Source organism: Indicator indicator, chromosome 1, assembly GCF_027791375.1.
Source record: "Indicator indicator isolate 239-I01 chromosome 1, UM_Iind_1.1, whole genome shotgun sequence".
In the NCBI taxonomy this organism is placed as follows: domain Eukaryota; kingdom Metazoa; phylum Chordata; class Aves; order Piciformes; family Indicatoridae; genus Indicator; species Indicator indicator.
In genome coordinates, this window is record NC_072010.1 from 43,950,767 (window position 1) to 43,963,344 (window position 12,578).

Here is a 12,578-nt window from a genome sequence, read left to right on the forward strand (position 1 = left end):
CATAACTTTCACTAGCTACCTGTTTTCTCCAGTTTTGCTTCCATATTTGTTTCTACAGGAACTCACAAATAATAAGCAGTGTGAAAAATTTAGGCCACAGGTAGCAATTTTACATATAGTTGATTGACTTTTAAATTGGGAAGACTCTCAATTATGCATCAGAAATGGAGACTATGCTAACCAATTGTACTCTTAAGGGCCAAATTTCAAGCATTCCTTATTTTGGTGCAAACTGATCCAAATAATGAGTCCTAAGCATTTAAGAATTTGACATTTAACTCCTCCAAAAGTGCGCCTACCATATATGAAAGTTCCACTTTAGAGAGCTGCAGTGCCCTTACCCATACTTGTATTCCAATGGCATTACAAGCTACAGACTTTCAATATCAAGCACATTTCATAAATAACAGAAGTGTCTGTGTTACACTGGGTGGGATTTTTTATCTTTTAAAGAACAGCTCTAAGATTTTAACTGACAGAGACTGAAGTTGTGTCTAGAACCAGAAATCATTCCAATTTTTTTCCAAAATACCACATATCATCCGCAATGTAACAGTGCCTCTGTCTCTCCAACTAAAATGGAAGTGTCTTGATGCATTTATGTTTTTTGAACAGCTCTTTGCATAGATGCAAAGACCATATCATAAGATGCATTCCTAAAGTTTAAGTAATTTCGTATTAAGATTATCTCAAAGTATCAGTAATGGTATCCAGAAGACCACAAATACTTTCTTCACTATATCATCTATATCTTTTCTTTCTGTTCCAGCAGCATGTTTTCATTGTTTGAAAAGTGGCTCATTACATAAGTCTTCCTTAAAAGTACACCAAAATGTGAAGTTGGTAGAATTTGGCTGTTGGTCTCCATATCAAAGAGAAGACATTTCAGGTACTATGTATATGATTAACCCTTCTGTGCCTAAGGAGACAAACAAAGAAGTGACATCTTCTAGGATATCTTCACCTCAGTCTTTCTACCAACACCTGAGTCTTTTCTACCAACACTCATTATCTTTGCCATTCCTGTTCCCTAGACAACATTCCACAATGTTTCTGACAAAGTTTGAATATGCCTACTTCCAATAACCAACTGATTTTGCACGTATAGCCTTAACCTCCTGACTACTTCCCTCCTAGTCTCTGCATTTTCCTTCATTCTAGTCTGCTTCTCCATAAGACTCATCTCTTAGACTTAGCCATCCTTTAATTTTAGGCATGGACTGAGCTCTAGGCATGCAAGTAAGTACAGCTGTAGAGGTGTAACTCTTTTAAAACTATTCAGCTGTCTTGGTGCTCTTCCATGTTGAACAAACTCCTTTAAGGCTGTTTGTATTTTATGCCATTGAAGCACAAAGGATAAAATAACTTATTTTTAGTGTCATGGTTTTGTATAATTTAGGTAACTTCATATGGAAGAAAAGATACATGACATACACTTTACTTCATACACTTTACATTTAAAAAAACAACAGCCATCTTTTAATCAGGAATAGTTTACATGTTCTAACCTTTCTGGGAAGTCACTTGGCTGCTAAGCATTTTTGCAGTAAATCTGTAGCAATCTCTTTCACAATGACCAAAACACAGACTTCTTACTCTTCAGTTCCTTATTGATCTACTTTGAACTTGTGTGAGAAGTATTCCAGGAATGGCTTTCTGGTAAAATGGCATACTCACACTCACTGTATTAGTTGAATGAGTGAAAGAAATTGATTAATTTGGTATCTCTTATATTCCTTGCAAAAGGGATATTTTGCTTTTACAGTTTCATTTTTCTTCCAGTTTTAGTCTAAACTGCTATAAAATTGCAAACTGACAGTCCAGAGAGCTGCAAAATGAATTGAGCTAATAATTATTTCCTAAATTCCTCAACCACTGCTATAAAATCTGTTACAGAACTGAGTGAATGCTGTAAGTTTTCATTTCTATTTCCTTATTTGTGTACTATCACTAACTTGCTAAAGAGGTTGCTAACTTCCCATTGATGTATGTCATCTTTCTCACCTTGTTCCTACAGACATATTTCTAATCCCAATCAAAATTCCTGAGTTCAAATATTTTGTCATTATCCCCACTATTATTTTAAATAGTGGACCTGTTTCTAATAAAGAACTCTTTTTGATGATCTTGCACTGACTTATCTTTGGAACAATTTAAAATTAATCTGATTTGTGTTTTACTTTTATCTTTGTCATTTTTCACTGATTCTACCTTGCTATTCCCATCACAAGAATACTGATAACTGATAGCATAAAAGTAGAAAGAGATAAACAGACAGAAAGATTTGGTTGATTTTTTTATTGTCCTGTTTACTTTCCTGGATTATTGGGAATATCATAGGCAGTTAACTGACAAGAAGTCCAAACAGGAGGCTGAGGCAAGCTTTTAACAGTAATTCAACAACAACAGAAAATCAGATTCTTTGAAATCACATAAATTATAGTGACTTAACCAAGAAGCAAGTTTCATAGGATGAAATGATTGGGACATTACAAAGATTGGAAAAAAGCAAGCAAGCAAACAAACAAAAGTAAATGTCTACCAGTATCAAGAAAGTGTCTGGCTATATGGGCAAAACTAGAGTAAGCATCCAAGTTTTTGACACTTTGGAATCACGATGAAGTGGGATAATTTCTGGAAGTGCCATGAAGACTCATACTAAAGAATTCTGCATTTTATAGATCCTCATAAAAATGTCCTGGAAATTATTTCAGATGTGTTCTTTTTTTTTTCATGTGTGTAACATTTTAACTAAACTTACAAATTATATTTTGCCTTCTGAATGAATATTTGGTCTAATAAAATATCTTTCTAAAGCATACAAAAACCCCAAACCAACCATGCAACTTGCAAACATATAGAAGTGAGAAAATTTCTTACTAGCAAGTTGGACAGACTTTTTCTGCCTTTTTTATTTTTTTTTTCTCTCCTCTGTTTAAAATCTACTCCTACTTAAAAAGCAACCATTCAAGATTAAGAAGCACCACCGGGGATTCACTCCTCAAGGTCAATTCAACCCGTACATGCAGCCAAACACCAAAAATGTCTAAATGTCATTGTATGTACTACTAACATCTACATCTGAACTAGTCACCCTAGGCTCATTTTCACCCATGCATTTCCATTTCCAAGGTACAACTCACCTCATTCTAAAGTAACTATCTAAAATAGATCCAGTGAACTATACCCTACAAGACAGCAAAATGAATCCCATCCCACATACCTGGCTTCATGGCCAGTTTGTATCAAATTATACTACACATGCAGTTCCCCATTACGTATATGAATATGCAAATTGCCAAATGGAAAGGTGTGTACTATCTCCTCTGTGTCCTGTGTTACGTGTAGATATTTATTTCACGTGACACAAACTGGTTAATATGAGCACATGGCTGCTATTAGCTTCAAACTGCACCTTGGAAAGATGCATGTTAACAAATAATAAGATCCCCCTTTTTTTTTTTAAAGACATTATTCAGAGTTATAACCTGACAATTACCATCCTCTAAGCTAATTATAAGAAAAACCGTACTGAAAGTTAAAAAAATAATAATTTTTATCAGAGAGATAAAACTAATTAATTAGGTGAGACAGTGTTCTCTAATATAGGGATGATTAAGCCATAATAAAGGATTCCACAGAATAGAATCATAGAATCAGTCAGGGTTGGAAGGGACCACAAGGATCATCTAGTTCCAATCCCCCTGCCATGGGCAGAGACACCTCACAAATTCCAGCTACTCTTTGATCTAAGATCTTCTCATGCTAAAAGAAACAGAAGTGTGCCTGTACATATACATAAATAAATACAAATTCTCAAAAAATAATAATAAAAAAGTTTTTCTCACCTGGATATTTTCCCTGTTATATATTAAGTTCATACACATAGCTTAATGATATCATTTTCTGCAGTCATGATTAAAAGAAAATAATCTGGTTTATACTATACCTCAAATTCCATAACACTGTTTTCATGTTTGCTTTCCCAATATGTAAAAGTAGATGTTTCAAGAGCTGATAATTTTGGTTTTATTCTGCAATATTTATTATAACTGCTTTTCTTTTACATTCAAGAACATCTCTTTAAAGTAATGTCAAAATTTCTGGTTTGGATGCACCAGTATCTCTAGAAATAACAGATTATCTGAAGAAGTCAAGTTAGGCATCCAAAAAGAGCATCTCTGCCAATTTGGGATAAAATTAATTTTTCTCTAATTTGCTTCATATTAAATGTGTATAGCACACTCAGCTTCACAGGAAAAGTGTGAGTATGTAACTACCACTGCTGGCATAATACTTTTCCTGTAAGGCACTGAAGTGTCTATAGAAAACCAGACACCAATTGGAACAAAGTAAAAAACACAACAACAAATACAAAATAAGTAACTATTCACAGAATAAGGTAAGGGTTCTGCAGAAATATATAGTATTTGATAAGGAAATTAAAATGGTGCTGTAATATGTGGATGGAATAGTGTGGCATTAAGGTTGTAGACGCATCGTAGTATTTCATAATGTTAGTCTTATGTCTTGGAAAATCAGTGATGGTGCTTTAATATAAGCTTTGGACGTAACTTTACTCAGTGCATGAAGACAGTCACATTAAAGATTTTACTGTACTATCAGATACATTGACAATTCTGGCAGTTCTCTCAAGGTTATAGGACAGGAAAACTCTGTTGGTAACAGCAGCAAAGTGGAAGGGGTTTTTATCTAGAATGTCTAATTGTACCTTCAAAGTGCTTCCTATGGCCTCTGTCTCTACAGGATGGTGTGCCAGCTTATTCTGAGAAATACTTTAAAATTCATAATTTCTAATCCTATTTAAAAAAGTCATCTGTAACTGGAAAATAAGTCATCAATAAACTCTTCTACTCTGAAACATCTTACAACGGCCAGTATCTTCCGGTATTAAAAGTCTGCACTAAACTCAAGGCTGCTCAGACAGCATTTACAGAAGACTTAAACTGAAGCTCCTATGATTCCTTTGCTGCCCACTCTCTCCATAAAGTGAACTTGCTCATTTGCCTTTTAGAATCTGTTTCCTTTCAAGTTCACCACCACTCTGACATTAGACATTAAAATGCACTCTGCTCCACCATTTCTGTATGGAAATATCATTCATCTTCTCTTTGGCTATAATTTGTACTTTTTGGCAACAATTATAGGTGAAAAAAATAGAAACATTAAATTGCATCAGTAAGAACACACTGCCACAGAGAAAGTGAATTAACATCTTTTAGCAGCTACCTTGGTTAGATAAATTAATAGCAAATTAGATATAGGTATACAGATATACATAAACAAATTATAAACAAATATGACACAATCAGTGCTGTGATAAAATTTAGAGAATTAGCAAAGGTTAGCCTCCCGTATTTAATATGCAGTGGAGAACTACAGTGGCACTGATTACTTTTTTAGGTGGAGGTTTTTACTTCTTCCCTTTATTCTTAATTCTTTCTATAAGTATTAGTAATTCTATATGGACAAACTGCCATTTTTTATTATGGCATGCTACTCTGTTCTAACTTCTACAATGAAGAATTATTTTGAGTTGCTATTAATATGAAGTATTTGATTTATACTATCATATTATCTTTTTTGCTGAGTGAAAAAAAAAATATGTAGTGAAACTGATAACAAGCTGAGCCTTTGAAACCAGGGATAGGTGATGAAAGCCACCTCATGTCTAAAGCATCCCCAGGTCACAGCTGTCACACTCAACTGCAATTCACTGCTGTCACAATCTGCTGTCCCTGCTTGTTGTTGCTCTCCTCTTATTCATCCAACTCATATATCTAAACATTCCATTACAAAAAGACATCTAATGTTCATCTCATGTTCAAAAGGGCACAACACTCTTCTGAAATATAATTCCAAAGATTTTAGAGCTCAGAGTTCACTGCCAAATCTAAGGTGTTGCTTTGTAAGGCTTCCCTTACAATTTTGTCTTTGTCTCATCTCCTGAACACAGCAGGATAAAATGGTTGGTTAGTACATGATCTCAGCTTTATTCCAACTTCTTATCATGAAGAAATGAAATATTGCCCAGTAATAGAAAGGCATTTGAAGCTTTGTGAGTTTAAAGATAACAGCACTAACTGTGAACTCAGTGAATTGGAAGGAAAGGTCAGCAAGTCATACACTGTGGCACTGTTCACAAAGGCAATTCTTCTATCCAATGAACCAGATTGTTTATAATAGGAAGACTCAGATTTTCTAAGACTTAATTTTGTTCTTTGTTACATAATTAGATAAGGTTGCTATTGATTTACTTTTCCGAGAAGAAATTTCCCATAGGTCCTCAAACCTCCAAGCAGAGTTTAAACTTATAAACATCTTGTACTCTAATTTCAAATTTATGCTGCCCTTTCAGGTTACAACTATGAACTCCAGAATGAATGATTCACAAATTTTTCAAATCAACTTGTGGAAAGATTGTCATTGGCAAAAAAGATTTTTAAGTAAAATTAGGTTTAAAAAAGTGAACTGGAAGATAATGAAAAAAAACCCTCCCAAAACACAAAAGGCTAAAACTGCAGCAGTAAAGAAAAAAAAAAAAAGATTCTAATAACAGTTTTGTAAAAGAGAGCAATTGCACTATTTATCCATTCCAGTAAAAATAAAGAAAAGGGAGGTTTGACCTCACTTACATCTATTCTCTAAGATACTTATTTTGATTGCAGTGCAGGTTATTATTCATATACTTTACATTGCTAGTATAAGGTTCAAAAAGTATGCTGATTACAGATTCCGGCTCAGCTACACAGTGCATATAATGCAATGGACACTAAAATCACAGCCTCTGACTATACCTAGTGAGGAACAGGTAAATTGCCAGTGACATTATGTCCATGCTCATAAGAAGAAAATCCTAACAATGACCTCTTGCATTTATGTTACTGGGGTTTATATTTCAGTCCTATTCACTATTTAAAAATAGGAACATAATTACTTGGTCATGCTATCTCTATCCACATGACCATATTCATCTGTCGTAAGACAAAAACAGGGGACATAAATCCAGACATACATTGTACCACAAAGGGGTTGAAAGAAAGAGTAGGGAAGTCCTGCAGAGTAAGTTCCTTAGCCCTTAAAGTGTCATTGAAATAACTATGTGTAGCAAGATCATACATTTAGAAGTGACTTTTGGGTGACAGGTTAACACTTGTGTTTAGGTATTACCTGCAGTACAAATGTGTAGGGGGCAATATGTCACAAGCACTGACTGAAGAAGACACAGCAGCACTTAAGTAGTGTTTCCTTCAGTTTCTACCTAAATGTCAAAAAAATCTCCAAACTACTTATGCAAACTAAAAAATTTACATTTCACCACTGAGTGAACATGCTTTTCTAATTAGAACTTAGCTTAATTTGGCCATTTCACTGGTTTTCATTGATTCATCCACATCTCTTAAATTTATGATTATCTACAAGCAAGGTAAGAACACAAACCTTAGTTTGTTAAAAAACTTGCACAAGTTCTTATGCCAGGAGCTGCACAAAAGTTGGCAGGTACAATGATTTTATTAGCATGAATATGGGATGGTTGAATTTTCAGAAATGACAAACAGTATAGATTATAAATACAAACAAATGCTTAAATAAGTATGATTGGCAGGGGGAAAATGCAATTTTTCTAGTTACGAAGTGCTGCTAAAATCTTTCAGGCAACTAAAACTAGTAGGTACTTTCAAAATCTTCAACTAGATTATAGGGACATTGCCTTTCCAACTGGATGAACTACAAGAATGAACTGGTAAGGAACTTAAGGAATTCTGGGATAAGGAAAATTTTCTGGTATGGCATCGCCTATGGTTAAAGTATTACACATAGCTACATAAAGGTGGAATCTGCCTTTCAGAATCCAGTATTTTTAAGCCTGTTAAACAAGTTTAGATTGAATGAAGTCAGAAGTACTTAGTTAATTCCAGCAAGGGGTCCAGCAATGTTCCTATAACAGGGTGAGATACTGTGAACATACAGGACCTGCTTTCCACAAAAGGAAACCTTTTTGGCAAAAGCTTAGGAGATATGTTGTACTTCAAATGTACCTGATTTTGGTAACTGGAGACAAAGATCAGGTGCCACATTGGTGTATATTCCCACAGACATATACAAATGCAGGTTACAGAAACTTCAGCAACTTTACAGCTAGAACCAGCTTGTAAATCAACTTTACAAGCTACAAGTCAGCTTGCCAAAGTTCAGAAACAGAAGATTGCCAATGCTCGTGAAGGTCAAATTTTGTACTGTTACATATGAAATCAAATAGCTCACACTAAATAAAAGCAGGGAAAACAGTATGTAAAATGTCGAAAACAAAGTTGTGTTGCCCTACTACTAATTCAGAGTTGTCAGATGTCATTTAGCATGTGCTCCATCTCAACCTTAATTTTTTAGATAGCTCTGTAACACCAGCAGTCATGGTTCCAATTAAGAAAATAAATTCTGTGATTCTCTGAAACAGTGTACCATATGTGTTCTAGAGAACTTTTACTATCATCTAACTCTTAGCATATACTGTAACAGTGAAAATAAGAAAACAAAGGTGAAAAAATCACCAGCAGTTAATGGGAAGCAAAGTTCTAGAGGTATGGGCAACATGGACATTAGGATGGAGTTTAGCCTGACTGACATGACACAATTCTTCTCAAATCAATGTCTTAACTCCCCACATCAATAAAGGTGAAAAAGGGATGCCACTGAAGGCCTCCACAGGACATCCAACACTTGAAAGTAGAGGTACATAAATAAGGTCATCAGATGGTATTTTTCTAGGTCAACAGTAACATATATTTGCTGACTTCTAACTGCATGTTTCTTTATGATTCTGGGTTTATGTTAAGGAGGACAGCATTACAATCATGTTGAAAGTCTCCATAAAATTAAGACCTCTTCCCTGTTTAAATCATGGACTTCAAAATTGTTGCAATTCTTAATTTAAAGGTCCAGGTGATTATAAGTTTATCCATTTTTTGTCAAAGGAATTGCATTAATGGACATATTTCCAACATAACCCTAAAATACCAAATAGCCTTGCCTTCACATACTTATCATATGAATGTTACATATAAGCACAGAAGATTAAGTACTTTCTTATGCATTAGAATTAAAGAACGATAACAGGTAAAATGTAGAACTCTGAATAAACGTCAAATCAAATTATAAATATCTAGTGGTAAGAGAGAAATGCCTACAAAATGGAAATAGATCATCTTCAATCAGAGGACTCCATGCCTCTGCTAAATGCCTCTATAACCAGTTAATACAGTTACAGGCAGCAAACAAACTGAAATGGATAGACAATTTCAGGTATCACATATTTTTGAGATATCTCTACAATACTACAGTTCTGGCCTGCAGGTTATTTGGTCTGTTTTGTGCAAGTTCATTCTACTCTGTTCTGGGATTTGGCAATTTAGGTTTTGCACAGGTAAAGTATCAGGTCTTTCAGCTTTCTTCAGATAATTTTTAGTATTTCATTTCAAATGTTTAAGTTTAAAAGTTTGAAGAACAGTCTCTTCTAATTTATGAAAGGAGTAATTGCTGCCTTGATATCCTGAGGAACAGTGCCGTAATATTACAGACTATGAAATATGAGAAATTGGAAAGTTGTGCATCATGTGTGGAAATGCTTCCACTTGAGCACTCTTTTAATACAGATTTACAGAAGGGAGGAAGAACTAAGGTGGTAACATTGCCCACCAGCAGCCTACTGCTGTGTCCCCAGAGCTACAAAGTTTCTTGTATGTATTGACTTCATGACTTACCTTGTAACATTTGACACCTGTCCATTTTTGTATTTACCACAGTTGAGAGCATGTTAGAACACTTTGCACTGAGTTTTTTTGTTGTTTGTTTTTTTTGTTTTTTTTTTTTTTAATATAGTTACCTTAATAACAGACGTCTCAACTCTGGATGGAGGACTCTGCACTTGTGCTGCTGCTGCCATGTTGGCGATAGTACTAAGGTGATTCATCTGGCTCATTGCCATTGTGACAGATGCTGGAGGTAGGCTCACGGGAATTAATGGGTGGGGCATCATCATAAAAGGAAGTTCCAATCCTGGTGGGGGGGAAAAAAAAGGGAAACAGGTTTATGTATCTTTTTTAAACACTTCTTGGTTTTCTCCTGATGGACAACATTCAAGTGATGGGTGACAAGATGGTTCACGTTGCAGGACAAAGCACCTATATATCAGTTCTCTTCTGGGATATGCATAGGTAAACCTTGGAGAGTTTTTAGCCACAAGGAGAGGCTATTAGACCTCTTAGTTTGTTCATATCAGTGCAACCTATGATGTCATTGCTAAGCAATGGCTGCTTATTATCTTTTTTAATATCTGCCATAAGGTGCCTTAGCAATGCATTATTATGCCACTGACGCAGCTATTTTAAGTATCAATTTTATTGCATATGTATTTGTTCTTTATTGTCTCCGCTTCCCTTCCTTAATACTTTAAAGGAAGTGTTCTGATATTCCCCACATATTTATTTTTCATAGCCTATTTATATAAACACAAAATAAAGACAGGAACTGGAAAACTGCTGATGTTAGTGCTGAAAGATGTCAACCCGTACCATTTGGCAGAAGGTGGTTCTGTTGAAGAGGGTTGAGAGGATGGCTAACTGGAACATTATGCTGTCCAGGCAAGTTGGGGTGGTTAACAGAGGCCTGTGATCCTTGGGTGGGGGGAGATTGAAGTTTTTCTTTATCCCAAGAACCATCACTGCTCCCTGTGGGGAATGAATATACATTATTTGGATGAAGGAAGACTCCAATTTTCAATGTCTGAATTTGCAAGGAAGGCCACCACTCTAACATTTTTTGCAAGTGGCCATGTTTTTAATTTTGCTTGTTTGTTTGTTTCCATATTTAGGTTGGGGGAAGAAATTTTGTTTGGTTGGGTTTTTTCCACCCTCTGCAAAAGCTATGTAAAGATAACACTTTTAAGTCAAGAGTTAGAACACAAACCTAGAAGTATTACAGTTGTGCTCATTCACATGAAGTTTGTGCTTGATATGTATTTTACATTTTGCCATTCTTAGCAAGTAAAACTATATATGGCATTTGATTTATACATGAGACAAGAATTTTGCCTGCAAAATGTCTAAAAAATGAATATTGCCTGTTATGCTAACTGAAATTCAAACCAGTTACATTTCTTTCTGCATTTCTCAATAAATAAACATTATAGGAAGTAAGTAAAACTTTAATTTATTGAGGGCACCAGCACACATGCATATGTGCTTGTCTGATTATTGTGAATATATTTTTTAATTTGTTATTATTAATCAAAATGTAAGTGATTATTAATTGATTCCTACAGTCTTCTGGTAGTGGAAGGGACTAACAAGGAAGAATGTGAACAAATAAGTATTAAGTAGTAATTCAGATACTTGAGAAATACTCTTTCTCACTGTTGCAGACAACCTGACAAAAAACTACCCAAAAGGACACAACTAAAGGACAATACTAAAAAATCATATAACATTATTGATTGATACATTTATAAAGTTCTAAATCTTCCAAATGACAACTTTTTTTTCATGGTGCATATTTATGTGTAATGCTGAGACTGAGTATATGTATGTTTATTCACACAAAGTAATCTACACACTCATTGTATGAGTTTATTTACCATATGCGATCAATACACTACATTGGAATATATTAATAAATATGTATATATGCATGCATTCTCAGCAGTATTAATTTGCCTATCAGCAATATATAATTGTTTCCTTTTTCAGACAGAGCACAGTTTCACCCTCCTGACTTTGAATCTTTCTACTGTTTTCATGGGAATTTCTTGTGATAAGGACTTCAAGATAACATCAGTCAGGACCTATTTAATCTATATTCACTTTCTATTTAGCATCAGTGATTACACTGAAGAGTACATTTTGGAAATTTTTTTATATATACATCTTATTATTTCATTGACAACAGGGCCTGAAAAACAACAGGACTGATATCACCTCCTCCTTACTTCAGTAGAAATGGGATTAGCACATTAGTCTTGACATTTTGTAACATCATTTTCATGGGATGGAAGAAGCACAGAAGTTGGTAGAAATCCAATTTAATTTCTCTAGATCTATTAAAAATCTGATTGTAAAAGCTGTACAACATAGTTTATAATGAAAAATACTCTGTTATTGTCATGATTTTCTTTCCCTAGTTACTTCATGAAGACAGTTAAAGTTCAATATAAATTCTAACTCATTAGCTCAATACTGTCTCAATCCCAGTGTAAATTGTTCAGAAGTAGGTAATGAAAATTCTGTTCAAACTCTCCTGCAATCAAACAAAGCAATTTTATGAAACAATGAAAAGAATCAATTATATGAGGTATTTTTATTATCTTACAAGAGATAGTCACAACATTTATGCAGTGTACGTAGCTGAGCTGGTTAAGCCATGATCTGAATCTCATCACCTCTAGTAAGTGAACATGTGTCCATGTATTTTGAGAAGTCAGGCTGTCAAAAAACATGAACATATATTCAAACACATAGGTAACCAAAAGACTTAAATCTTAGCTGGAAAAAAAATACTCTTTTCCT

General features: G+C 34.5%; 1 protein-coding gene across 1 annotated transcript in view; it reads right to left on the reverse strand.

The window, feature by feature from the left end:
• DACH1 (dachshund family transcription factor 1) overlaps positions 1–12,578 on the reverse strand; it is a 364,513-nt gene that overhangs the window by 108,710 nt on the left and 243,225 nt on the right. Inside the window, exons 4-5 of the mRNA XM_054399848.1 lie at positions 10,590–10,745; positions 9,902–10,074 (exon numbers count right to left, since the gene is read on the reverse strand). Of these exons, the coding sequence (XP_054255823.1) occupies positions 9,902–10,074; positions 10,590–10,745 (329 nt within the window). The remainder of the gene's footprint in view (positions 1–9,901; positions 10,075–10,589; positions 10,746–12,578) is intronic.